At 53.8% G+C, this 26,235-nt stretch overlaps 2 protein-coding genes across 4 annotated transcripts in view; both read left to right on the top strand.

Moving 5' to 3' along the window:
• Positions 1–3,185: 3,185 nt before the first annotated feature.
• On the top strand, positions 3,186–19,625 carry Tmem145 (transmembrane protein 145). Of its 3 annotated transcripts, XM_045134513.1 has the most exons (16): positions 3,186–3,305; positions 4,314–4,388; positions 4,518–4,595; positions 4,687–4,773; positions 4,877–4,978; positions 5,080–5,164; positions 5,292–5,363; positions 5,482–5,550; positions 6,301–6,381; positions 6,499–6,577; positions 6,705–6,798; positions 8,706–8,878; positions 10,833–10,953; positions 16,982–17,191; positions 18,391–18,532; positions 18,745–18,767. In XM_045134513.1, exons 1-15 carry the CDS (start codon positions 3,186–3,188, stop codon positions 18,526–18,528), a joined length of 1,584 nt encoding a protein of 527 aa, XP_044990448.1. In that variant the 3' UTR covers positions 18,529–18,532; positions 18,745–18,767. The 3 variants fall into 3 exon arrangements, with proteins under 3 accessions (XP_044990448.1, XP_044990449.1, XP_044990447.1); XM_045134514.1 differs by lacking the exons at positions 18,391–18,532; positions 18,745–18,767 and adding an exon at positions 19,255–19,625; XM_045134512.1 differs by lacking the exon at positions 18,391–18,532 and having other exon boundaries at positions 18,745–19,625.
• A 4,686-nt stretch (positions 19,626–24,311) lies between these two features.
• Positions 24,312–26,235, top strand: part of Megf8 (multiple EGF like domains 8) — a 72,085-nt gene continuing 70,161 nt past the window's right edge. The window contains 2 exon segments of the mRNA XM_045134472.1: positions 24,312–24,391; positions 24,653–25,149. Of these exon segments, the coding sequence (XP_044990407.1) occupies positions 24,957–25,149 (193 nt within the window). The 5' untranslated portion in view covers positions 24,312–24,391; positions 24,653–24,956.

Here is a 26,235-nt window from a genome sequence, read left to right as displayed (position 1 = left end):
TTCCAGCACTTGGGAGGCAGAGGTAGGAGGATCGCTGTGAGTTTGAGGCCACCCTGAGACTACATAGTGAATTCCATTGTCAGTCTGCGGTAGAGTGAGACCCTACCTCAAAAAACCAAACTAACTCCAGATACATGAGCTACTTTGTCTATCTGGCTTTGTGTGGGTGCTGGAGTATCGAACTCAGGCCATTAGGCTTTGCAAACAAGTGTCTTCAAGCACTGAGTCATCTCTCAAGCCCTTTTTAACATATTTTATTTTTTTGTATATATATATATATATATATATATATATTTTTTTTTTTTTTTAATGAGAGAAAGAGGGAAAGAGAAAGAGAGAGAATGAATTGGTGTGCCAGGGCCTCCAGCCACTGCAACTGAACTACAAACTCATGCGCTCCCCTGTGTTCATGTGCGAACTTGCACGCGCATCACCTTTGTGTGTCTGGCTTACATGGGACTTGGAGCGTCAAACATGGGTCCTTAGGCTTCACAGGCAAGCGCCATAACCCCTAAGCCATCTCTCCAGTCCTAAATATTATTTATTTATTTATTTATTTGAGAGAGAGAAAGAGAGAAAAAGGGGAAGAGAACATGCACTCCAATGCAAATGAACTCCAGATGCGTGCGCCACCTTGTGCATCTGGCTCACGTGGCTAATGGGAAATCAAACCTGAGTCCTTTGGCTTTGCAGGCAAGCGCCTTAACTGCTAAGCCACCTCTCCAGCCCTACAGCCCTTTTTTCATGCATTTATATTTCCTTCTCAAAAGAAAAAAAAATAATTGGGGGAGGGGATGGGGCGAGGGATTTGAGGCAGCATTGTCCCTGTGGTAACCCTGGCTGACTTGGAACTAGCTATGCTGATCAGAATGCCCTCAAATTTGCAGAGATCCTCCTATCTCTGCCTCCTAAGTTCTGGGGTTTCTGGGGCAGCCTGCCACATTTGCCTTGCCTCGGGAAGTTGGTTTGTTTATGTTCTGGGGATTGATCCCCAGGGCCTAGAACATACTAGGTAAGCACAGCCCCACCCCCAGCTACATCCCTAGCCAAGGAAATTGTTTTATTTTTATTTTTAAATTATATATATATTTGTTTTCCTTACTTTTTGTTTCCTTTTTTTTTTTTTTTTGCTTTTCGAGGTAGGGTCTCATTCTGGCTCAGGCTGACCTGGAATTCACTGTGTAGTCTCAGGGTGGCCTTGAACTGACAGTGGTCCTCCTACCTCTGCCTCCTGAGTGCTGGGATTAAAAGTGTGCGTCATCACTCCCGGATTTCCTTAAAATTTTTTAAATTTATTTTTATTTGAGACAGAAAGGAGGGGGGGGAGAATGGGCACACCAGGGCCTCTAGCTGCTGCAAACAAACTCCAGACACATGTAGCTTATAACTGGAGAACCAAACCTGGGTCCTTAGATTTCACAGGCAAGCGCCTTAACTGCTAAACCATCTCTCCAGGTCCTGTTTATTTGTTTTCGAGCAGAGAAAGACAGAGATGACATGTCAGGGCTTCCTGCCCCTGCAAAGGAACTCCAGACACATGCACCACTTTATGTGTCTGGCTTTACATGGGTACTGGATAATCGAACCCTGTCATCAGGCTTTGCAAGCAAGCGCCTTTAACTGCTGAGCCACCTTCCCAGCCTAAGGAAATTGTTTTAAATGTGGTTTGGCGGAGGGCCTGGAGAGATGACTTAGCAGTTAAAGCACTTGCCTGAGAAGTCCAAGGACCCAGGTTCCATTTCGCATAGCCCCCTATGCAAGACAGATGCACAAAGTGGCACATATATCTGGAGTTCATTTCCAGTGGCTAGAGAGGACTGGTGAGATGGCTTAGTGATTAGCCCTGGTGTGCCCACTCTCTTTGTCTCTCTCAACTAACTAACTAAATAAATAAAAATAAAATAAAATAGTTGGGCATGGTGGCACACACCTTTAATCCCAGCACTTGGGAGGTAGGAGGATCACTGTGAGTTCAAGGCCTGCCTGAGATTACGAAGTGAATTCCACCCCAGCCTAGACTACAGACACCCTGCCTCAAAAAATAAAATAAAATTTGTTATTTGGGGAGTGGAGGTGAAGAGTGGAACTAGAAACGTTTGTTGAAGTCTGATTAGGTAAGAGGCTCAGTGACCCTGCCTGGGCCTCATGGTGGGGAATGGCAACGTGGGATTTGAACCCTGGAAGCTTAAGTCTGTGCTTCTGGGTATCCCACATCTCACAGCAACCCCGGTTTATACTCTGCTAGCAAGTGGGCCGGAAGGGAGCAGGCAGCTGGGTGTGGTGGCCATGGCCCACAGGGCTTTGTCACATCTGTGTGGTTGCACGACCTAGAACGAGTGTCTTGCCAGTTGCACGTGGTGGCGCAGCCTTTAAGCCCGGCACTCAGGAGGCAGAGAAAGGAGGACCAAACTGTGAGTTCGATGCCAGCCTGGGACTACGGTGTGAGTTCTAGGTCAGCCTGGGTTAAAGTGAGACCCTACCTTGAAAAACACTGAAAAAAAAAAAAAGGGGGTGGTGTTGGGAGGGATGGCTTAGCTGTTAAGGTGTTTGCCTGCAAAGCCAAAGGACTCGGGTTGGATTCCCCAGGACCCACATAAGCCAGATGCACAAGGGGGCGCATGCGTCCGGTGTTCTTTTGCAGTGGCTAGAGGCCTTGGCACGCCCATTCTCTCTCTCCCTCTGTCTTTCTCTGTCAAATAAATAAATATTAAAAAAAAAAGAAAGAAAGAGAAAAGAAAAATTAAAAACAAGCATCTTGCCCTTTGCCTACAGAATGTGCGGTGTCCGGAATGCTGACAACAGAGCGATGGGGAATGGAAGAACAATTTGGGGGCTAGATATGGGGGGGCCAGATGGGGGACGACGACGGTCAGGACAGGGCTCAGGATCTGGGGATTGTGGGGGAGGTCAGAGGTGGCCCCGCTTGGGGGCGAGGCGTGCTTGGGGCGTGGCGACCAGAAGACGATGGGTAAGGAAGGTTCCCTCCCCGGTGGGGAAGGGTCGGGGCGCCAGGTTGGTGGGTGCGGAGGAGGCGGAGGAGGAGGAGGCGGCGGGGGCGGGGACCGCAGCGGCCCCTTTAATCGGGGGCGCGCTCTGGCCAGCCCGCGCGCTCTCGCCCGCCGCCGTCTCCCGGGCCGAGCGGGGATCGGGAGCCGGAGCGGGGCCGGGGCCGGGGCCGGGGCGCCATGGAGCCCCCGCGCGCGCCCGCGCTGCGCCTCCTGCTGCCGCCGCTGCTGCTGCTGCTGCTGCCTCTGCCGCCCCGCGCCCGGGCCAAGTACGTGCGGGGCAACCTCAGCTCCAAGGAGGTGAGCGAGCCCTGCAGCCCCGGGGCCTCCCCAGCATCCCTCCCCACTCCCCACTCCCCCACACCGGGAGGATGCCGCCCCGCCTCCCTGCGCCCCCTCCAAGGCGGGGAGGGCCCCGCGGGCCACTTGGGGGTGGGGTGGGGGACATGGAGGAGCCGGGCCAGGCTCCAGGATGCAGGCTTGCTGGGGGATGGGGGCGGAGGATGGTGGTGGCATGATGGACGTCCAAGTCAGGGCTGGGTGGGGAGGGGTCGGTGGGGAGAATCGGAGTTGAGGGGGGGGCTGCTGCTGCTGGTGGTGGATAAATCGAGCAGAGGTGGTGCTGAAAAGGATAGCACCCTGTTCAACTCCACCCCCAGAGGCCAGGTCACCCCCCCCCCAAGCCTGCTCAGGGCCCCGCAGGAAGGTGAGGGAAGGAGGATGGGTCTCTGAGACCACCGCCAAGGGGTAGGATGCGGTGGGGTGGGGAGGGGGCTGCGATGGACAGGGTGTCTATATAATATAACCAGGGGGAGGTGGCCGAGTTGTGCGCATAGCCCTGCAGGGTCTTTCTCAGGGTGTATGGGAGACCTGGAGGAAGATGGGTATGAGAGGAAGGGGAGAAACTTGGGGGACATTTGAGAGAGACGGGGGGGGGAAGCACGCTAGGGTGTCCGGAGTCTTGGACACACACTGAAGGACTCTGGAAAGAATTCTGGAGGTGACTTGGTCACCTTGGGCCATTAGAGAAGCCGGGCACCCGAGGGCAGGGGAAAAAACGTTGAGGGTCTGTGGAGTCAAGGAGAGTCCTTGAAGGACTAAAAAGAAGGTCCAAGCCAGGCAAGGTGGCAAAAACCTTTAATCCCAGCACTCGGGAGGCAGAGGTAGGAGGATCGCTGTGAGTTTGAGGCCATCCCGAGACTACATAGTGAATTCCAGGTCAGCCTGGACCAGAGTGAGTCCCTACCTTGAAACACACACACACAAAAAAAAACCAACAAAAAGTCCAACTGGGGGTCCTTTTGCCAGGACTGGGTGTTCCTGACAAGATTTTGTTTCCTTTCGGATTATGGCCGACTGGACTTCCGTTTTCGCTACCCGGAGGTGAGTCTTCCTCTAAGCGCTGTCCAAGGGGAGGCTGGACACTCCCTTGCACACCGAACCCCCCCCCCCCCAAAGCAGAACCTACTTAGTTTCCCTTCCTTCTTCCCCCACAATTCCCTGGGTCTGCAGGTCAAGTGCTGTCAGAACATTTTGCTCTATTTTGACGACCCATCCCAGTGGCCGGCTGTGTACAAGGCAAAAGACAAGGTGAGGGCTTGGGAGGAGAGCTGAGGGCAAGGGACAGAGAGTTAGGGCTGGCCTGGCCGGAGAGGGACCCTTGTGCCCACCTTTGCCTTAGGACTGCATGGCCAAGGAGTCGGTGATCCGGCCGGAGAACAACCAAGTGATCAATCTCACCACCCAGTACGCCTGGTCAGGCTGTCAGGTGCGGCGGGGGGGGGGTGGGGGGGAAGCGGGCAGGGTGCTGCCAGCCCAGGGCCTGGAGGGCATGGAGGACGAGGCTCTTCAGTGTCCTGGCTCCTCCCCAGGTGGTGTCAGAGGAGGGGACCCGCTACCTGAGCTGCTCCAGCGGCCGCAGCTTCCGCTCCGTGCGCGAAAGGTGGTGGTACATAGCGCTCAGCAAGTGTGGGGTAAGGGGCTGGGGCGGCCGCCTGGGCCTTTTCCTCCTTGCCTTGCCGCTGACTCCCTGCCTGCCCCCCAGAGACCCCTTAGGCCTCCCCACTGTCCACAGGGAGATGGGTTGCAACTGGAGTACGAAATGGTGCTCACCAACGGCAAGTCCTTCTGGACGCGGCACTTCTCGGCCGATGAGTTCGGTGAGCAGAGGATATCTGGGGGCCCCGAGGGAGAGGCCTGGACCGCGCTGAGAGCCCAGAGTGGGTCGTGACCCAGGGACACCCCCACCCACACCAACAACTCTCTTTGTCCTCCGCGGAATCCTAGGAATTCTGGAGACAGATGTCACCTTCCTCCTCATCTTCATCCTCATCTTCTTCCTCTCCTGTTACTTTGGATGTGAGTCCAGTACATATGAGGGGCCGGGGGGGGGGTGTGTGGGTAGGAGAAGTTGGGGAACAGGGGTAGGGAAATGTCCCACCCCCAGCCTGTGAACAAACAGCCTTTGCCTTCACAGATTTGCTGAAAGGTCGTCAGTTGCTCCACACAACTTATAAAATGTTCATGGCTGCGGCGGGAGTGGAGGGTGAGCTTTGCGGTGTCCCAGCTGTTAGGTGTTTTGGTGCGGGAAGAGGGCCTTGGGGCTCAGAGCCTTGGGCAATGGAGGAGGGCTGGGCCTGGAGCCCTGGGTCTGAGGGAGGAGGGCTGGGCCTGGACCCCTGGGTCTGAGGGAGGAGGGCTGAGTCTGGACTTCTGGGTCTGAAGGAGGAGGGCTGGGTCTGGACCCCTGGGTCTGAGGGAGGAGGGCTGGGCCTGGAGCCCTGGGTCTGAGGGAGGAGGGCTGGGCCTGGACCCCTGGGTCTGAGGGAGGAGGGCTGAGTCTGGACTTCTGGGTCTGAAGGAGGAGGGCTGGGTCTGGACCCCTGGGTCTGAGGGAAGAGGGCTGGGCCTGGACCCCTGGGTCTGAGGGAGGAGGGCTGAGTCTGGACTTCTGGGTCTGAAGGAGGAGGGCTGGGTCTGGACCCCTGGGTCTGAGGGAGGAGGGCTGGGCCTGGAGCCCTGGGTCTGAGGGAGGAGGGCTGGGCCTGGACCCCTGGGTCTGAGGGAGGAGGGCTGGGCCTGGACCTTTGGGTCTGAGGGAGGAGGGCTGGTCCTGTGGGTCAGAGGAGCTCAGGCCTGAGAATTTGGTAGTACAGTGGGTGGTGTGAGCAGCCGGTCTGGATTCCTGACCGGGGATGGTGGCCCAGGTTTCAGTCCACCTGGATCCTGTTGCTAGCAGCCAGGACGTCCCAAAGTTGGCTTTTGTATCCTCTCTACCCTTCCTTCCCACCCCTAGTCCTGAGCCTCCTGTTTTTCTGCATCTACTGGGGCCAGTATGCCACGGACGGCATCGGCAACGAGAGCGTGAAGATCCTGGGTGAGGATGGGCTGAGGCCAGGGGAGGGGACGGGCCTGGGCTGGTGGCTGGCGGCCCCCCCCCCACCCCGCAGGAGCCCGGGCTTGAGCCGCCCTCTCTCCTCCTCCTCCTTCCCAGCCAAGCTGCTCTTCTCCTCCAGTTTCCTCATCTTCCTGCTCACGCTCATCCTTCTGGGGAAGGGATTCACGGTGACACGGTGCCCGGGCGGGTTGGGTTGGGCAGCTGGGCTGGGCCACCCCCGGGGAGGGGAGGTGGTGGCCATCCTGTCCCCTCCTCCTTGACGGGCCCCTACCCTGCTGTCTCCCCTCACGGCCGGCCGCCAGGGGCCGCATCAGCCACTCGGGCTCCGTGAAGCTGTCCGTGTACATGACCCTGTACACCCTCACCCACGTGGTGCTGCTCATCTACGAGGCCGAGGTGAGCGCCGGAGGCCCCCAGCCACCGTGCGCGGCCTGCATGCTCTCCCCCTTCTGTCCCACCTGTCCCAGGTGAGGGCGCCGGCCTTCTCTGAGCAGCGCTCCTCCTCCCCGCCTCAAGCTGTAAGCATCTGGTCCTGCTCCGGGTCCCCCGCTTCCTCACTGGTCACCCTGGACCCGTGTCCTCTTGGGGGAAAACTCAGGAGGGTCTGGCCTGTCTCCAGGTGCCCCTCAAAGGCTTTCCTGCCATGGATGTGACTTTGATCAAAAGAGTCTTCCCGGTCAGCCTTAGTTTCATTCTCTGTCATAGAAGGCCTCCCTCTCTTTCTCTTTTCTTTCTTTCCTTTTATTTATTTATTTAATTTATTTGAGAGCGACAGACACAGAGAGAAGGACAGATAGAGGGAGAGAGAGAGAATGGGCGCGCCAGGGCTTCCAGCCTCTGCAAAGGAACTCCAGACGCGTGCGCCCCCTTGTGCATCTGGCTAACGTGGGACCTGGGGAACCGAGCCTCGAACCGGGGTCCTTAGGCTTCACAGGCAAGCGCTTAACTGCTAAGCCATCTCTCCAGCCCTCTTTCTTTCTTTTTAAAAATATTTTTATTTACTTATTTATTTGACAGAGAAAGAGAAAGAGAGAGGGAGAGAATGGGCGCGCCAGGGCCTCCAGCCACTGCACACGAACTCCAGACGCGTGCACACTCTTTTGTATCTGGCTAACGTGGGTCCTGGGAAATCAAGCCCGCTAAGCCATTCCTCCAGCCCTCTTTGTCTTTTCTTTAACATCTTACCTATTTATTTCCAAGGAGAGAGAGAGATAGATAGGGGGAGAGAGAGATTGAGAGAGTATGGGTGCACCAGGGCCTCCAGCCACTGCAAACAAACTCCAGATGCATGCACTATTTTGTGCATCTGGCTTACATGGGTGCTGGGAAATCAAGCCCGAGTTGTTGTTAGGTTTTGCAGGCAAGTGCTTTAACTGTGGAGCCATCCCTCCAGCCCCCCCCCCCCCCGAAAAAATAGAGGCAGGGAATTACCATGGGAAATTGAAATTGTTTATAATCATGGAAATATATAGATAGATAGATATGTGTGTGTGTGTGTGTGTGTGTGCACACACACACACACACACACGTCTATATATATATAATGTTTATTCGAGTAGGTCCTAGTTGTAACCTAGGCTGACCTGGAATTCACTATGTAGTCTCAGGGTAGCCTGGAATTCATGGCAATCCTCCTACTTCTGCCTCCTGAGTGCTGGGATTAAAGACGTGTGCCACCATACCCAACTTAAAAAATATTTTTTTGTTTTTTTTGAGGTAGAGTCTTGCTGTAGTCCAGACTGACCTGGAATTCACTGTATAGTCTCAGGTTGGACTTAAACTCATGGCAATCCTCCTACCTTTGCCTCCCGAGTGCTGGGATTAAAGGCATGTGCCATCACACCCAGCTTAAAAAATATTTTTATTTCTTTATTTTCAAGGAGAGAGAAAGGGGGAGAGAGAGAGAAAGGGAATGGATGCGCCTGGGCCTCTTGCCACTGCAAATGAACTCCAGATGCATGCACCACTTTCTGCATCTGACTTTACGTGGGTACTAGGGATTTGAGCCTGGATTGCTAGGCTTTGCAAGCGGGCTCCTTTAACCACCGAGCCGTCTCTCTAGCCCAGGAAGGCATTGATGCATTGGGAAAAAGTCACATTCTGGGCACAGGGTGGCTGGTGTCATCTCTTGCTGTCTTTCACCTTCTCTGCCTCTACATGCCGCTGGCCCGTGGCTGACTGTCTGCCCTACTGCTTCTGTCCTGGCCCTGTTGTCCCTGCCCGCCCCTCGTGTGGGTACCTCGGGGGTGGGGTCCAGGGCGAGAGGCCAGAACGATGCTACAAACCCTGTCTTGTGGGTCCAGTTCTTTGATCCAGGCCAGGTGCTGTATACATACGAATCTCCGGCTGGTTACGGGCTCATTGGGCTCCAGGTGGCGGCCTACGTGTGGTTCTGCTATGCGGTGCTGGTCTCCCTGCGTCACTTCCCCGAGAAGCAGCCCTTTTACGTGCCCTTCTTTGCCGCCTACACTCTCTGGTGAGACGCGGCGGGGTCCCCAACCCGTCTGCTGCCCGCCTGCGCACAACCCAGGCCCCTCCTCAGCGAGGAAGATGGGCTTTCTAGTCAGGTGGCTGTCACCTGGAATCTGCCTCTTCCTAGCGTCACTATCGTGAAAATATTTAGTTGTTTATTTTTAATATTTTACTTATTTATTATTATTTATTTAAAAGAGAGAGAGAGAGAATGAATGGGTGTGTCAGGGCCTCCAGCCACTGTAAACAAACCCCGGATGTATGCGCCACCTTGTGCATCTGGCTTATGTGGGTCCTGGGGAATGGAACCTGGATCCTAAGATTTTGCAGGCAAGTGCCTTAACTGTTAAGCCAGTCCTCTTTTTTTTTTTAAATTTTTTTGTTTATTTTTATTTATTTATTTGAGAGCAACAGACAGAGAGAGAAAGAGGCAGATAGAGAGAGAGAGAGAGAGAAAATGGGCGCGCCAGGGCCTCCAGCCACTGAAAACCAACTCCAGACGCGTGCGCCCCCTTGTGCATCTGGCTAACATGGGACCTGGAGAATGGAGCCTCGAACCGTGGTCCTTAGGCTTCACAGGCAAGCGCTTAACCGCTAAGCCATCTCTCCAGCCCTCTTTTTTTTTTTTATCCAAAATTTATTTTTTTAATTGACAGCTTCCATAATTGTAGACAATAACCCATGGTAATGCCCTTCCTCCCACTTTCCCCTTTAAACTCCACTCGCCATCATATCCCCTCCCCCTCTCAATCAGTCTCTCTTTTATTTTGATGTCATGATCTTTTTCTCCTATTATGATGGTCTTGTGTAGGTAGTGTCAGGCACTGTGAGGTCATGGATATCCAGGCTAGCTTGTGTCTGGGAGGAGCACATTGTAAGGAGTCCTACCCTTCCTTTGGCTCTTACATTCTTTCCGTCACCTCTTCCACATTAGACCCTGAGCCTTGGAAGGTGTGATAGAGATGTTTCCTTGCTGAGCACTCGTCTGTCATTCTTCTCAGCACCATGGTGCCTTTTGAGTCACCCCAAGGTCACTGCCATCTGAAAAGAGAAGCTTTTCTAACCAGGCTGGAGAGATGGTTCAGTGGTCAAGGCGCTTGCCTGCAAAGCCAAAGGACCCAAGCTTGATTCCCCAGGACCCATGTAAGCCACATGCACAAGGTGGCACATGCGTCTGGAGTTTGTTTGCCATGGCTAGAGGCCCTGGTGCGCCCATTCTCTCTCAAGCAAATAAACTATAAGAATATGTACACACACACACACACACACACACACACACATATCCCTCAGTTGGGAGGGCTGGAGAGATGGGTCAGCTGTTAAAGGCACTTGCTTGCAAAGCCTGAAGGCCTGGGTTCAAGTCTCCAGTACCCACGCAAAGCCATATGCACAAAGTGGTGCATGCCTCTGGATTCATCTGCAGTGTCAAGAGGCCTTGGTACACACATTCATTCTCTTTCCTTTGCAAATAGATAAACACAAAGAAGCCTCAGTTAACAGTGTTCAACAATGTAACAGTAAAGTTGGCAGCTTCCAGGTCCAGATCTATAAATGGTGTGACCCCAGACAGGTCCACTGAGCTGCCTCTGCCCTGGCTGTCCTCGCCTGTTCATGGCGATGACATGGGGACTGCTTCCTGTTTCCGCTGTGAGAGACTTAAATGGGCTCCTGTTTGTCAGCTGTTCAGAAACAGACGTGGCATGCAATACATTCTTAATTGTTGTTACTATCTTTTTATTAATTCAGTCAGGGAACATCTGTCGATAGCCTATCAGATGCCAAAACTTGCAAGGGTGGGGTGGAACTGAGATAAATTTAACCCAGTGCCCTGTCCCCTCTCAACCTCTGGCTTGCTGAAGGTTCTAGTGCGTGGGCCTTGGGTGCGCGGGGAGGTGAGGTCACGGGGCAGGGCGGAGGGCAGAGGCAGCCGTCTATCTACCTCGTTCCTTCCCTTCCAGGTTCTTCGCAGTTCCCGTCATGGCCCTCATTGCCAACTTTGGGATCCCCAAGTGGGCGCGGGAGAAGATCGTCAATGGGATCCAGCTGGGGATCCACCTGTACGCCCACGGCGTGTTTCTGGTGAGAACGGCTGTGGAAATGGAGTGGGGTGGAGTGTGTAGGAAACTGAAGGCTGGAAGGCAGTTGAGGTTCCCATCCCCAAAGTATGCTGTTCAGAGGTTTTTTTTTTTTTTAAATATATTTTATTTATTTGAGAGCGAGAAAGAGACAAAAAGAGAGAGAGAAAATGGGTGTACCAGGGCCTCTTGCCACTGCAACTGAACTCCAGATGCATGTGCGACCTTGTGCGTCTGGCTTACATGGGTCCTGGGGAGTCGAACCGGGCCTTTGGCTTTGCAGGCAAACCCCTTAACCGCTAAGCCATCCCTCCAGTCTTGTCTTTTCTTTTTTTTTTTTTTTTTTTGAGGTAGGGTCTCAGATCAGCCTAGGCGGATCTGGAACTCACTATGGAGTCTCAGGGTGGCCCCAAGCCCACGGCAATCTTCCTACTTCTGCCTCCCGACCGCTGGGATTAAAGGCGTGCACCACCATGCCCTACTCAGAGTTCTTCTTTAAAATTACTTTTTACTTATTTGAAAGAGAGACAGGCAGATAGAGAATGGGTGCACCAGGGCCTCCAGCCACTGCAAACCAACTCCAGACGCATGTGCCACCTTGTGCGTCTGGCTTATGTGGGTCCAGGGGAATCAAATGGAGGAGGTCCTTTGGCATGGCAGGCAGACACCTGAACCACTAAGCCATCTCTCCAGCCCCTGTTCTGAGCTCTTGACACACGCCCCCTTTATTTTCATTTATTTAGGCAGGGTTGGCTGTGAACTAGTAGACTCCTGCCTCAGGAGGCTCCCAGGGCTGGGATTGGAGCCCTGCACCGCCATGCTTGGTTCTGTTTCCCCTTCATCGACTCCTTAGTCAATGGAAAGACAGGAACTGTCGGCCTGCTGGGTGCTCACCTCACTGTGTCCCCCAGTGCCCACCCTCTTCTGTCCATCTCCTGGCCTCTGTCCCCCAGCCCAGGTCTTCCCCTTGCTCTCTCCCACCCCATTGCCATCCTATCTCCTCTTTCCTTGTTTTTCTTCTTGGTTATTCGAGGTTAGGTTTTGCTCTAGCCTAGGTTGACCTGGAATTCACTATGTAGTCTCAGCCTGTCCTCGAACTCACGGTGATCCTCCTACCTCTGCCTCCTGGGCCCTGAGATTAAAGGCGTGTGCCAACACGCCCGGCTTCCATCACATTTCTTGTTAGCAACATCAGTTTTTGTTTGTTCCTGTTTCTCTCATTTAATTGCAGAGAGCAGCCCCAATAGTCGATACACAGAGGGGACGCTAAGGCCTAGACCAGGGAAGATGAAATGCCAGGTGCTCCATAGCCTCTGGGTGGCGGGGCAGGCACGCTGGAGCCCATCCTTCTTTTGCAGACCATCAGGTCTCATGTGGGAAGCAGAAGGGAGAAATAGGCATTACAAAGCCAGGTGTGCTGGTGCGTGCCTGTAATCCTAGCCCTTGGGAGGTGGTGCCAGGAGGATCAGGCATTCAAGGTCATCCTCACCTACATAGCCACTGGAGGCCAGCCTGGGGTATGTGAGACCCTGTCTCAAAAAAAAAAAAAAAAAAAAAAAGCCGGGCGTGGTGGCGCACGCCTTTAATCCCAGCACTCGGGAGGCAGAGGTAGAAGGATCGCCGTGAGTTCGAGGCCACCCTGAGACTACAGAGTTAATTCCAGGTCAGCCTGGGCTAGAGTGAGACCCTACCTCAAAAATACAACCCCCCCCCCCAAAAAAAAGCCAGGCGTGGCGGCACATGCCTTTCATCCCAGCACTCAGGAGGCACAGGTAGGAGGATCACTGTGAGTTCGAGGCTGCCCTGAGACTCCCTAGTGAGTTCCAGGTCAGCCTGGGCCAGAGTCAGACCCTACCTCAAAAAAACAAACAAAAAAAAAGGGCTAGGGAGATGGTTCACTTACTTGCAAAGCCTGCCAGGATTTGATTCCTTAGTGCCCATGTAAAGCCAGATGCACAAGTAAGGTATGTGTCTAGGTATCTGCAGTGGCAAGGGGCCCAGAGTGTCCACCCTCTCTCTTTCCCTCTCTCTCAATTCAAATAAAGAAATAAAAATTTAAAAATAAATAAATAAAGCCAGGTGTGTGGTACATGCCTTTAATCCCAGTACTCGGAAGGTAGACGTAGGAGGATTGTTCGAAGCCAGCCTGAGACTCCAGAGTGAATTCTGGGTCAGCCTGGGCTACAGCGGGACCCTATATTGAAAAACCAAAAAAGCAAAAAACAAGGCGGGGGCTGGAGAGATGTCTCAGTGGTAAATGATACTTGCTTGAGAAGCCTGACAGCCCTGGGTTCGATTCCCGAGTACCCACGTAAAGCCAGACGCACAAAGTGATGCATGCATCTGGAGTTTTTTTTTTTTTTTTTTTTTTTTTTTTTTTTTGCAGTGGCAGAAGACCCTGGTGTGCCTATACTTGAGCTCTCTGTCTCTTAAATAAATAAATAAATAAATAAATAAATAAATAAATAAATAAATAAATAAATAAAATATATTGCCAGGAGTGGTGGCGCACATTTTAAATCCCAGCACTCAGGAGGCAGAGGGAGGAGGAGGATCACTGTGAGTTCAAGGTCAGTCTGAGACTACCTAGTGAATTCCACGTCAGCCTGGGCTGGAGCAAGACCCTACCTCGGAAAACAAATAAACAAAACAACACACACACACACACACACACACACAAACCTGTACGTGGGGTGCCTGTGAGCAGGCAGGCCCCGTGAACTGCTTGGCCACCTCAGCAGCCTCGGGAGGCTGTCTGTACCAGGTTTTTGTTTCTAGCCTCTCATCTTTCCAGATAGGCAACTGTAATCCTTTTAGGCTGGTGAGGCTCGGGTGGTTTAATCAACGTGTCCCAGATCCTACACTTGGTGAGCGATGGAGCCAAGAGGTGTGCCACGGGCTCAAGGTGCCAGGCAAGGCGCCCTTGCAGGCAGTTTACCTTTAGCTCCTAACCCCAAAACGCTTAGCTCAGCTCAGCTCAGCGCTGCCGTGGTACCCCATTGTTCACTGCTTTGGGCTCCCTGTCTGCAAGCTGGCAGGCACCACTAACCACTCGGCTGCACGTTCACACACTTTCAGCAAAACCTCAGAGAGGCTGCTCTGGGTTTCTGGCTTCTGTCCTCATGGCCTACCAGGGACAGCCCCTCCCCCCACATTCAATACATCTATACGCACACTATATGTACACACACATACATATACACACATACATATCTGTCTGTCTTTCTTTTCGAGGTAGAGTCTCACTCTAGCCCAGGCTTACCTGGCACTCATCTGTAGTCTCAGGGTGGCCTTGAACTCACAGGGATCCTCTTACATCTGCCTCTGCTGGGATGAAAGACATGTGTCACCAAGCTCAGCTTCTCTCTCTCTCTCTCTTTTATTTATTTGAGACAGACAGAAAGCGGCAGAGAGTGAGAGAGATAGGAGAATGGGCGTGCAAGGGCCTCCGGCCACTGCAAACAAACTCCATATGCATGCACCACCTTGTGCATCTGGCTTACGTGGGTCCTGGGGAATTGAGCCTCGAACTGGGGTCCTTAGGCTTCACAGGCAAGCACTTAACTGCTAAGCCATCTCTCCAACCCCCTTCCTTCTTCCTTCCTCCTCCCTCCCTCCCTCCTTCCCTCCCTTTCTTTCTTTTGAAAGAGGGAGAGAGAGAGAGAGAGAGAGAGAGAGAGAGAATGGGCACACCAGGACCTCTAGCTACTGCAAACGAAATCCAGAGGCATGTGCCACCATGTGCATCTGGCTTATGTGGGTACTGGGGAATTGAACCTGGATCTTTTGGCTTCACAGGCAAGCACCTTACTGCTAAGCCGTCTCTCTGGCCCATGCTTTTCTTTTTTTTTTGAGTAGGTCTTGCTCCAGAGCAGGCTGACCTGAAATTCACTATGTAGTTCCAGGGTGGCCTCAAACTCACAGTGATTCTCCTATCTTTCAACCAATATTTATTGGGGGTCAGGCGATCCTCAAGATTCTCCAGGGAAAAAAAAAGTCAAAATCTTGCCAGGTGTGGCGGTGCACATCTTTAATCCTAGCACTCGGGAGACAGAGGTAGGAGGGTAGGAGGATCACCATGAGTTCGAGGCCACCCTGAAACTACATAGTGATTATTCCAAGTCAGCCTGACTAGAGTGAGACATTACTTCGAAAAACCAAAAAAAAAAAAAAAAAAAACCAAAAAAGCTAAAGAAAAAAAAAAGTAATCTTTTAATAATGTGTGCTTTCCAATATGTTTATGAATGATTGAACATGCATGGTTAGGGGAGTGTGCCTAAGAAATTGAAATTGAATTGAAGCCACATGTGGCTGCCTAGTAGCCATCATATTGGACAGCATGGGACACTGAAATTTAGTATTTATTAGAGAGACAGACACAGAGAGAGAGAATGGGTGCATGCACCACCATGTGCATCTGGCTTGCGTGGGTTAACTGAACCTGGGTTCTTAGGCTTCGTAGGCAAGTGTCATAACCACTAAGCTGTTTCCCCAGCTGAACACTGACCTTCTTTATAAAATATTTTTATTGGGCTGGAGTTGTTTTTTTTTTTTTTTTTTATCGCAGTGGCTGTATTCACTAGTGTGCTCATTCTGTTTCTCTTTGCTCGCAAATAAGACTTATAGAAAAAAATAGACATATATATGTATGTGTATATATATAAATATATATATATTTATATATATAAATATAAATATATATATGTGTGTGTGTATGTATACATATACATACATACATACATACATATATATATATATATATATATATATATATATATATATATATATAGGTTTTCGAGGTAGGGTCTCATTCTGTCTTCGGCTGACCTGGAATTCACAACGTAGTCTCAGGGTGGCCTCAAACTCATGGCAATCCTCCTACCTCGGCCTCTCAAGTGCTGGGATTAAAGGTGTGCGCCCCCACCCCTGGCTTAGAAAATATTTTTAAATTTAATTTTCATTTATTTGAGCAAGGGAGAGGTAGATAGATAGAGAAAGAATGGGTATGCCAGGGCCTCCAGCCACTGCAAATGAACTCGAGACACATGCATCACCTGTGCATCTGGCTTACTTGGGGAGTCCTGGGGAATTGAACCAAGGTCCCTTTGGCTTTGTAGGCAGACACCTTAACCGCTAAGCCATCTCTCCAGCCCTAAACAAGTCTTTAGGCGCACGCCTTTAATCCCAGCACTCGGGAGGCAGAGGTAGGAGGACTGCCATGAGTTCGAGGCCACCCTGAGACTACATAGTGAATGCCAGGTCAGCCCTACCTCGAAAAACAAACAAACAAATTTTATTTATTTATTGACTTGTGAGGAGACAGGCAGAGACAGACAGATTGTAGATATGGAGTGCCAGGACCTCCAGCCACCGCAAAGGAACTTGTGCAGCACTTTTGTGCATCTGGCTTTCCGTGGGTGCAGGGGAATTGAACCCAGGTCGTGAGGGTTGGCAAAGCAAGCATCTTTAATCGCTGAGTCATCTCCTCAGCCCAGGACACTGGCCTTCACCCATCAGTGACAGCCCAGTGGTCAGGGGTTACGGAGAGGCAGAGGAATGAAAATGAGGTGGTGGGGGGGGGAGGGAAAGGTCAGAACCCTGGGAGGCCACGCTGCCCACTTTTACCTACCTCTGAATGGCTTGGTTGCAGGGAAGCGCGTGGGTGGAGGGAAGTCAAATGTATGGGGCTCGCTTGGGGCCTGGGCATTGCCTCTCTAACCTGTCCGAGGTCTCCTGACCACACGCTGCCCACCTTTACCTACCTCTGAATGGCTTGGTTGCAGGGAAGCGCGTGGGTGGAGGGAAGTCAAATGTATGGGGCCCGCTTGGGGCCTGGGCATTGCCTCTCTGACCTGTCCGAGGTCTCCTGACCACACGCTGCCCACCTTTACCTACCTCTGAATGGCTTGGTTGCAGGGAAGCGTGTGGGTGGAGGGAAGCCCAATGCATGGGGCCCGCTTGGGGCCTGGGCATTGCCTCTCTGACCAGTCCGAGGTCTCCTGACCGCCACCTCCCCCCCACCCCACCCCAAGATCATGACCCGCCCATCTGCGGCCAACAAGAACTTCCCTTACCACGTGCGCACGTCGCAGATCGCCTCCGCGGGGGTCCCGGGAGGACCCGGCGGGAGCCAGCCCAGCGACAAGGCGTTCCCGCAGCACGTCTACGGAAACGTGACGTTCATCAGCGACTCGGTGCCCAACTTCACGGAGCTCTTCTCCATCCCCCCGCCCAGCTCCTCCGTAAGCCCCGAGGCCCCGGCACCCGAGGAGCTGCTGGCGCCGCCCTTGGAGTACTTGACCCCGGTCCCCGCTCCTCCTCCTCCTCCTCCTCCTCCTCCTCCACCATCATCACCACCATCATCATCTCCAGCCCACGGGACCCCCGGGAACCTCAGCCCACCCCCGGCCTTCCGCACGCCCCGCGCCCGTGCCCCGCCGCCCGCGCCCACCTGGCCCGCCTGGGTCACGGCGCTGCTGCGTACCCCGCCGCCGACACCCCGCGCCGTGCCCCCGCCGCCCGCCTTCCGCAGCCCGCCCGGCCCGGCTCCCCGGCCGCCGCCGCCGCCGCCGCCGCCACCACCGCCCGAATTTGCCCCGCGCACCCCGACGCCTCCCCTTGAGTACCTGGCCCCGCTGCCCAGGCGCCCCATCACCCACTCCTTCCCTGATTGACACGTGCGTCCATCCCTTAGGGTGCTGGGGGGGGGGTCCTGTGGAGGGAGGGAGGAAGGACCCCCCCACAACAGGGTCTCACGATGGCCTCTGACCCTGACCCCATTCTTCCCATCTCTAGTGTGTGTGTGTGTGTGGTGGGGGGTCCTCTGGAGGGAGGGGGAAGGGCCCCCCATCAGGGTCCCCATGGCTTGTGACCTTGACCCCACTCTTCCCATCGCTAGTGTGTATGGGGGTCCTCTGGAGGGAGGGGGAAGGGCCCCCCATCAGGGTCCCCATGGCTTGTGACCTTGACCCCACTCTTCCCATCGCTAGTGTGTATGGGGGTCCTCTGGAGGGAGGGGGAAGGGCCCCCCATCAGGGTCCCCATGGCTTCTGACCTTGACCCCACTCTTCCCATCGCTAGTGTGTATGGGGGTCCTCTGGAGGGAGGGGGAAGGGCCCCCCATCAGGGTCCCCATGGCTTCTGACCTTGACCCCACTCTTCCCATCGCTAGTGTATGGGGGGGTTCCTCCGGAGGGAGGGGGAAAGACCCCCACCAGGGTCCCCATGGCCTCTGACCCTGACCCCAATCTTCCCATCTCTAGGGTGGGGGTGGGCGTCCTCTGGAGGGAGGGAGGAAGGAAGGACCCCCCACACACACACACCAGGGTGCCATGATGGCCTCTGACCCTGACCCCACTCTGCCCATCGCTAGTGTGGGGGTGGGGGTCCTCTGGAGGGAGGGGGAAAGGCTTTCGTGGTCGCATCTTAAACCCCTCCCCAGGGTACTGGAAGCCTTCTGACCCTCACCACCCAGCAGGTCCTCTGGAGGGAGGGGGAAGAACCTTTGGGGTCGCATCTGTCTCCCCCCTCCCACGCCCGAGGATCCACGATGGCTTCTGACCCTGACGTCCCCCCTTAGGGTGGTGGGTGGTGGACCTCTGGAGGGAGGGAAGAAGGGCCTTCGGGGTCACATCCCCTGTTCCACCCCCCACTCCCTCCCCAGAGTCCCAGATGGTCTCTGATCCTGTCGTCCTCCCTTAGGGTGGTGGAGGGGGAGGGGGAAAGGGCCTTCGGGGTCACATACCCCTTAGGGCTCCGGATGGCCACTGACTGACCCTGACCCCCCGTCTCCCAGGCCGGGAAGCAGATGGAGGAGACCGCGGCGGCGGCGGCGGCGGCGGCCCCGAGGGGCCGCGTGGTGACCACGTCCGAGCCGGGCGCAGCCTCCCAGGCCCCTCCGCCCTACCAGCCTCTCGTGCCCGCGACGGCGGCTCCGCACCCGGGCTTCACGGAATACTTCAGCATGCACACGGCCGGGGGCCCCGTGCCCCGGCTCTGAGCATCCTGGCCCGCGACCCCCTCCTCCTCCTCCTCCTCCTCCTGCTGCTGCTGCCCACTAAAATGGGCAGCGCACTGGGCCTGGGCCCCCGCTGGGCTCCAGAAGCGCCCCATCACCCATCACCCCAGCTCTGGTCCCGGCCTTTAAGGCTCGGGCCGTGCCAGTCAGCACCCCCAATGTCCCTCCTACATCCCCCCCCCACACAAGGTGGGGTGCGCTGCGACCCTCCCCACCACCCCGCCCCCGTCCCCTCTCTCGTGCCAAATGGGGCCCGCTGGAGCCGCTCTCCCCATGCCCCCCCTTCAGCCCCTGCCCCGAAGGTCGCCGGAATCTGGGCTCCCGCTGTTCCGTGATCTCCGCCCCCCTGACCCCCTCCGGGACCTCTGACTCTTCCGGACCAGGAGAAGACCGATGGGAAGCCCCAAGGCAGCCGGGGGACTGACTCTGCAGGACTCCCAGACCCTCCTCGAGCCTTGGCTCTCCCCGATGGACGATCCCATCTGGAAGCTTGGTCAACACTCTGGAAACTTCCTCCCTTCCTGTGATCTCGAACCTGCGTCTCCGTCCGCCACCTCCCCTCCTCCCCGTCTCTGCATCCCAGGGGGCCTACTCTCGGGTCCCTGGCACAAAGACATTTTCTCCTCTTGCCAAAATAAAGAGGATTCCTTCGGTTTTTATTTAAGATATTTTTATTTGTTTGCAAGGAGAGGGAGACAGGACAGAATGGGTGCTCCTGGCTGGGCCTCTAGCTGCAGATGAACGCCAGATGCACGCACCACTTTGTGCATCCAGCTTTATGGTGACTTGAATACTGGTCTTTAGGCTTTTGTAGGCTAGTGCCTTAACTGCTAAGCCATCTCTCCAGCCCCTATATAATGTGATTTTTTTTTGGTAAATTTTTTAAAGATTTATTTATTAGAGGCAAAGAGAAGAAGAGAGAGATAAAGACTGAATGAGAATGGGTGCACCAGGGCCTCTAGCCACTGCAGATAAACTCCAGTCGCATGCACCACCATGTGCATCTGGCTTACATGGGAACTGGAGAATCGAACCTGGGTCCTTAAGCTTCGCAGTCATGCGCCTCAGCCACTAAGCCATTTCTGTAGCCCTAATGTGACTTTTAAAGACGTCTTATTTTGGATTTTCCTTAAATATTTATATTTATTTGCAAGAAGAAAAAGAGAATTCTTTTTTAAAAAATAATTTTTACTTTAAAAAAATTTTTTTTAATTTAATTCATTTTTTTATTAACAACTTCCATGATTATAAACAATATCCCATGGCAATGCCCTCTCTCCCCCCACTTTCCCCTTTGAAACTCCATTCTCCATCATATCCCCTCCCCCTCTCAATCAGTCTCCAGAGAGAAAATTCTTGCCACTGCAAAGAAACTCCAGATGCATGCATCACCTTGTGCACCTGGCTTTACGTGGGTACTGGAGAATGAAACCAGGCTGTTTAGGCTTTACAAGCAAGTGCCTTTAACCGCTGAGTCATCTCTTCAGCCCCCCCCCCCCTTTTTTTAGATTTTTTATTTTTTTGGTTTTTTGAGGCAGGGTCTCACTCCAGCCCAGGCTGACCTGGAATTCACTATGTATTCTCAGGGTGGCCTCGAACTCACGGCGATCCTCCTACCTCTGCCTCCTGAGTGCTGGGATTAAAGGCGTGTGCGCCACCACACCTGGCTATGGCTTTTACATTCTTTCTGCCACCTCTTCCACAATGGTCCCTGAGCCTTGGAAGGTGTGATAGAGATGTTTCAGTGCTGAGCACTCCTCTGTCACTTCTTCTCAGCACTATGGTGCCTTTTAGTTTTTATTTTTTTTATTTTTAGAGAGAGACAGAGAGAGAGAGAGGGAGAGAATGGGCACACCAGGGCCTCAGCCACTGCCGTTGAACTCCAGATGGTTGCGCCATGTAGTGAGTATGTGCAATCTTGCACTTGCCTCACCTTTATGCGTCTGGTTTACATGGGATCTGGAGAGTTGAACCTGGGTCTTTTGGCTTCATAGGCAAGCACCTTAACTGCTAAGCCATCTCTCCAGCCCTATGGTGGTGCCTTTTGAGTCATCCCAGAGGTCACCAACATCTGAAAAGAGAAGCTTCTCTAACAAAAAGTGAGAGTAGCATTAATATATGGTTATGAACATTAAGAGAAGCGCTTACCAGGCAGTTTGGTGAGCACAGTATATACATTTAGCCAGAAGCAAGCAGGTGTTATACCCCTAGGGCTCATGACCTCCTCCATCATGGGTTTTCAGTATCAGGCATGTATTGCCCCCTGTGGAGTAGGGTTCCAGTCCAATTAGAGAACAGTTGCTTTCTCCCGTAACAGACATGCCACTATTGCACCCATTGGCTCATTTGGCCTGGCTGGCCACACTTATGGCTTGCAGTGTCCATTGAGGTTTAGCTCCAGTGATGACTTCTCTCTCCCATAGAGCTACATGCAGCATAGCATTTCTGTTTGTTTGTTTTGTTTTTCTAGGCAGGGTTTCACTCTAACTTAGGCTGGCCTGGAATTCACTCTGCATTCTCAGGGTGGCCTCGAACTCTTGGCAATCCTCCTACCTCTGCCTCCCAAGTGCTGGGACTAAAGGCGTGCGCCACCATGCCTGGTGTAGGATAGCTTTTTCCAGCTTTCTTTCAGCTGGTGCATAGGGAGGAGGCTTTCAGCTTAGCTCCAGCAAGATTTCTCAGTGACCTTTCAGACCAAGTCTGTGGCAAGCCTGTAGAGTCTTCAGCAATAGGGTCTTACTATCTAGTCCTGGTGGGAAACCAAGAGCCTTGGCAGTAGCCTATAATGTTTTCGGGGCATCAGGGACCTCCCTGACCAACAACTTACTGGAAGGTATCCCATCCCTGGCAATGTAATTTTTCTAGTAACAACCTGTGGCTTCTGAGTGTGCCATTGTCCAAACAAGAACGTTTCCTTATGGTTTATTTATACCCTCTTAGATTTTGATTAACCCTCCCTCTGCCCTTCCTTTACTCAGTCTCTTCCCCTGCCCACTCTTCTTTTCTAGGCAGCCCTGTGGGCTTCTCTGTGGAGTCTATGAGTTTCCTGACGATGGGCTCTGACTTGGGTTCCAGTACCAGATAGGAGTTCTCCCCCACTGAGCAGGCCTAATGTCCAATCAGAGAACAGCTGGTTATCCACAGAGGCTGTGTGCCACTATTGCATGAATTGGTACTTGACCGTCTGGTTGATTTCCTATGTAGTCTGCAGGCTCCCCTGCTTATTCATTGCTGTTGGTGACCACTGTCCTCCAGTGGCCCCCACAGGACTTTCCAGCACCATGAGGACTAGCCAGGAGGGAAGGTCGTTTCTCTTTTGGATCCAGCATGATATTCTCATGTGCTGTGACCACAGCCAGTTGTGTCTTCAGCCACAGGGTCTTACCTTTTAGCTCTGGCAGGTAATCAAGTGTTTTGGCAATGGCCTGCATTGTTTTGGGGACCTCACGGGTCTCCCTGTCCAACAGCTCCCTGTGTGCGGCAGCCCAATTCCAGGCCTGGGGATTTACCAGCCAGAGTTCACGGTTTTAAAGTTGAACTTTCTCCATCTTCTGTCTGGACTGTCTCACCTCCCTCTTTGCTGGTGGTTATATCTTGTAGAATGCTAGTCAGAGTGAGTTTCTGTGGAACCAATTCATGTTGTCTCAATTTTTAGGTAGTCCCAGCCACAACCACCCTATCCCCTATCCTGCTAAGCAACCCCCCCCCCAAGTTCTGTCTCTCCCTTAACCTTCAAGTAACTCCTCCTCTCCCTTTATTTCTTCTCTCTCCTGGCCTCATTCTCGTTTTTTAAAAGATATATTTTTATTTATTTATTTGAGAGAGAAATAGGCAGGGAGAGAGAGGAGAGAGAAAGGAAAGAGAGAAAATAGGTGCCAGCCACTGCAAAGGAACTCCAGATGCGTGTCCCCCCCCCACCCCACATCTGGCTTATGTGGGTACTGGGAAACCAAATCTGGGTCCTTTGGCTTTACAGGAAAGTACCGTAACCTTTAAGCCATCTCTCTAGTCCCTCATTCTGGTTTTATGTTCCTTACCATCATTTACAGTCATCTACATCTGATCCCAGTTAGGAACCACAGAGGACAGAGTACATGCCCGTCCAAGTCCCTCCCCTTCCCCCACCTGTTTTTTTTTTTTTTTTTTTGAGGTAACCTCTCACTCTAGCTCAGGCTGATCTGGAATTCACTATGTAGTCCCAGACTGGCCTTGAACTCACAGTCATTCTTCTACCTCTGGGATTAAAGGCGTGCGCCACCATGCCCGGCTTGAGTTTTATTTTCCTTAAATATTTTATTATTTATTGAGAGAGAGAGACCGAGAATGTGCACATCAGGGCATCCAGCCACTGCATATGAACTCCAGGTGTATCTGCATGTGTATCTGGTTTACATGGGATCTGGAGATTGGAACCTGGGTCCTTAAGTCTTCATAGGCAAGTGCCTTAACTGTTAAACCATCTCTCCAGTCCTCCCCCTCCCTTTTTATTCTTTTATTTCCGAGGTAGGGTCTTGCCCTAGCTCAGTTAACCTGGACTTCACGCTGTAGTATCAGGCTGGCCTCAAACTCATCCTCCTGCGTGCTGGGATTAAAGGTGTGTGCCACCACACCTGCCTGGAAATTTTTTTTCCTATTTTATTTATTTGTTTTGAGACAGAGGGAGAGAGAGAGAGAGAAAGAGAGAGAGATACGGAATGGGCGCCCCAGGGCCTCTAGCCACTGCAAACGAACTCCAGACGCATGTGCCACCATGTGCATCTGCCTTATGTGGGACCTGGAGAATTGTACTTGGGTCCTTAGGCTTCGCAGGCATACGCCTTAACCACTAAGCCATCTCTCCACCCCCCTTTAAAAAATTTCAATTTACTTACTCATTTATTACAGACAGAGTGAGGGAAAGAGGGAGAAAGAGAATGGGAGCACCAGGGCCTGTAGCCACTACAAATGAACTCCAGATACATGCACCACCTTGCGCAGCTGGCTTACATGGGTCCTGGGGAATCGAACCTGGGTCATTAGGCTTTACAGATAAGACTTCTCTCCAGCCCCAGAACTAGCTTTCTTTATCGTCCTCACTAAACCCTCCGGCCCAACCAACCACCATGAACTCAGCACTGCGCACGCGCCATCCTCCCAGGCGCCCGCTATGCGCTTCACCGCTGCGCATGCGTCTGGGGAAGCCGACAGAGCGGAAGTCTCCCTTGGCGGAGGGGGCGGGGTCGCGCGCCGCGCAGTACTCCCGGGGCCGCTCTGGCCCGCCGCTCCGCCGCGTCTCGCCTCCTCCCGGCCGCTCTTCCTGGAAGGAGGCTGCGCGGCTTCGCGCGCGGGGCGCATGACCCTCCGCAGACCCCGTCCCTTTCAGGCCTCTCTGGCCCGGGGAGCGCCCTGGTCTCTATGGTCCATCCGGCCTGGAAGCGAGGCTCGGGTGCGTGCGAGAGCAGCTCGGGCCCGAGAACCTTGAAGACAGGCCCCGCCCCCGGCACCCGCTCGCGCCCCGCCCCCGGCTGGGGAGGTGGTGGTGGTGGTGGTGTTGGGGGGAGGTGTCTCCCCGGGAGTATCCGGGGCCTGAAGGGTCTCCCCCACACACCGGCCTGCACCCCTTACTGGGCGCCCCTGAGAACCCATCCATCCATCTGCCAGATCTGGTTTTGTGTTTTTTTGTTATTGTTTTGTTTTTGGCTTGCAGGGGCCACGAGTGTAGCAACTGGCCACACCATTGATGGGGTCGACCCCTCGCTGGGGAACTGTGTCTGTAGGGGACCCCTACGGTCCCCTGGAGGCCGGCCTCATCTCTAACCATCCCATACACAGGGCCTTGCATGGGTCGATGAGGCCCTGCCCTCGGCGTCCAGGGTCCACCGGCGGCCGCGGGGGCTGCGAGGCCATGCCGCGGCTCCCTTAGGGGTCGTCTGTGCGAGGCCCTCAGCCCCGGGGAGAGGGTCCCCCCCCAGACGGGTCTTCAAGGCCCTGTCCCGCAGAGAGACGCTGCGATGGCTTCGTACCGGGGTCCGGCCGGGGCCCTGGCTCTGGCTCTGGCCTGGGCAGTCCTGGGGCCGCTGTCCATCAGGGTCCAGGCTGGGGACTGCAAGGGGCAGCGGCAGGTGCTGCGGGAGGCGCCGGGCTTCGTGACGGATGGTGCGGGCAACTACAGCGTCAATGGCAACTGCGAGTGGCTGATCGAGGGTGAGTTGGGGCCGCCTGCGGGTCGCTCCGCCGCTTCATTCATTTGCGCACGCATCCGACTGGGGCCCTTTCCCAGGTTTTTGCTTCTCCGACGTTGGACAACCCTGGGTCGCAGTCAGCCCCGGGGTTCTCTGCCTTGGGAGGACGTCTGGTGGGAGAGATGCGTGCCGTCTGATTGACAGGAGCGTCATAGCCTGAGCAACTTAGAAACTCGGGCACAGAGGCCAGTCGTCTCGCTTAGAATTTAGGCTCTGCCAGCTTTGTGACTTCGGGCAGGCAGGTGACTCTCTCCTCCTGAGGTTGTCTCCCTAACTCCAGGATGGGGACTTGCAGTGGTACTTACCTCCTAGCTAAAATTAAAGGGCAGATAGTTCCCATGCCTGATGCCCCATATAGTGCATAAATGGCATGAGGGTTTCTACTGTTGTGTTTACTTCAGTAAAAGCATTTTAAAAAATGTTTTATTCATTTATTTGAGAAAGAGGCAGATAGATAGGAAGAGAGAGACAGCAAGAGAGAGAGGGAGAATGGGTGCACCAGAGCCTCTAGCCCTGCAAATGAAATCCAGACACATGCGCCCCTCGTGCATCTGGCTTACGTGGGTCCTGGGGAATTGAACCTGGGTCCATAGGCTTCAGGGACAAGTGCCTTAACCGCTGAGCCATCTCTCCAGCCCAGTTAAAAGCATCTTTTAAGTCATTCTTGTGCAAGGTGTTATACATTCCATCATGACACAGCAGAAGACCGCCCTCCCCCCCCCCCCAGCAGTCCCTAATGATTTAGGACTTAAAGACCAGTGGGAAAGACAGACAGATTGACAGGGACAGGTCAGAGTGGTCCCCAGGGAGAATCTAGAGGGCTCAAGGCATTCAGGGAGTTAGGTCAAGGAACCAATAGGAATCAAGCAGGACTGGATGAGAAGGGGGAGGGAGGCGAAGAACATTCCAGAAAGAGGGAACAGCCTGTGCAAAGGTCCCAGCCTTGTCCTTATGGGCTCCGAGGGAGTAGAGAAGCCCAGAGAAGACTTCTGACTGGGCCTGGGGTCTGGCCGAGGCTGGGTCATGGGTGGGAGGGAGCAGGACCGTG

The sequence above is a fragment of the Jaculus jaculus genome, chromosome 14, assembly GCF_020740685.1.
Source record: "Jaculus jaculus isolate mJacJac1 chromosome 14, mJacJac1.mat.Y.cur, whole genome shotgun sequence".
NCBI classification, from domain to species: domain Eukaryota; kingdom Metazoa; phylum Chordata; class Mammalia; order Rodentia; family Dipodidae; genus Jaculus; species Jaculus jaculus.
The sequence above is the reverse complement of the archived record's forward strand: the minus strand, read 5'-3'. Positions and strand labels throughout refer to the sequence as shown.

What these genes read in the sequence shown, in the direction of transcription:
- Tmem145 (XM_045134512.1), top strand. Translation starts at nt 3,186, where the DNA reads ATGGAGCCCCCGCGCGCGCCCGCGCTGCGCCTCCTGCTGCCGCCGCTG. An exon ending in TGTACAAGGCAAAAGACAAG is followed by an intron (nt 4,596 to 4,686) that starts GTGAGGGCTTGG and finishes CCTTTGCCTTAG; the next exon opens with GACTGCATGGCCAAGGAGTC. An exon ending in AAGGGATTCACGGTGACACG is followed by an intron (nt 6,578 to 6,704) that starts GTGCCCGGGCGG and finishes GCCGGCCGCCAG; the next exon opens with GGGCCGCATCAGCCACTCGG.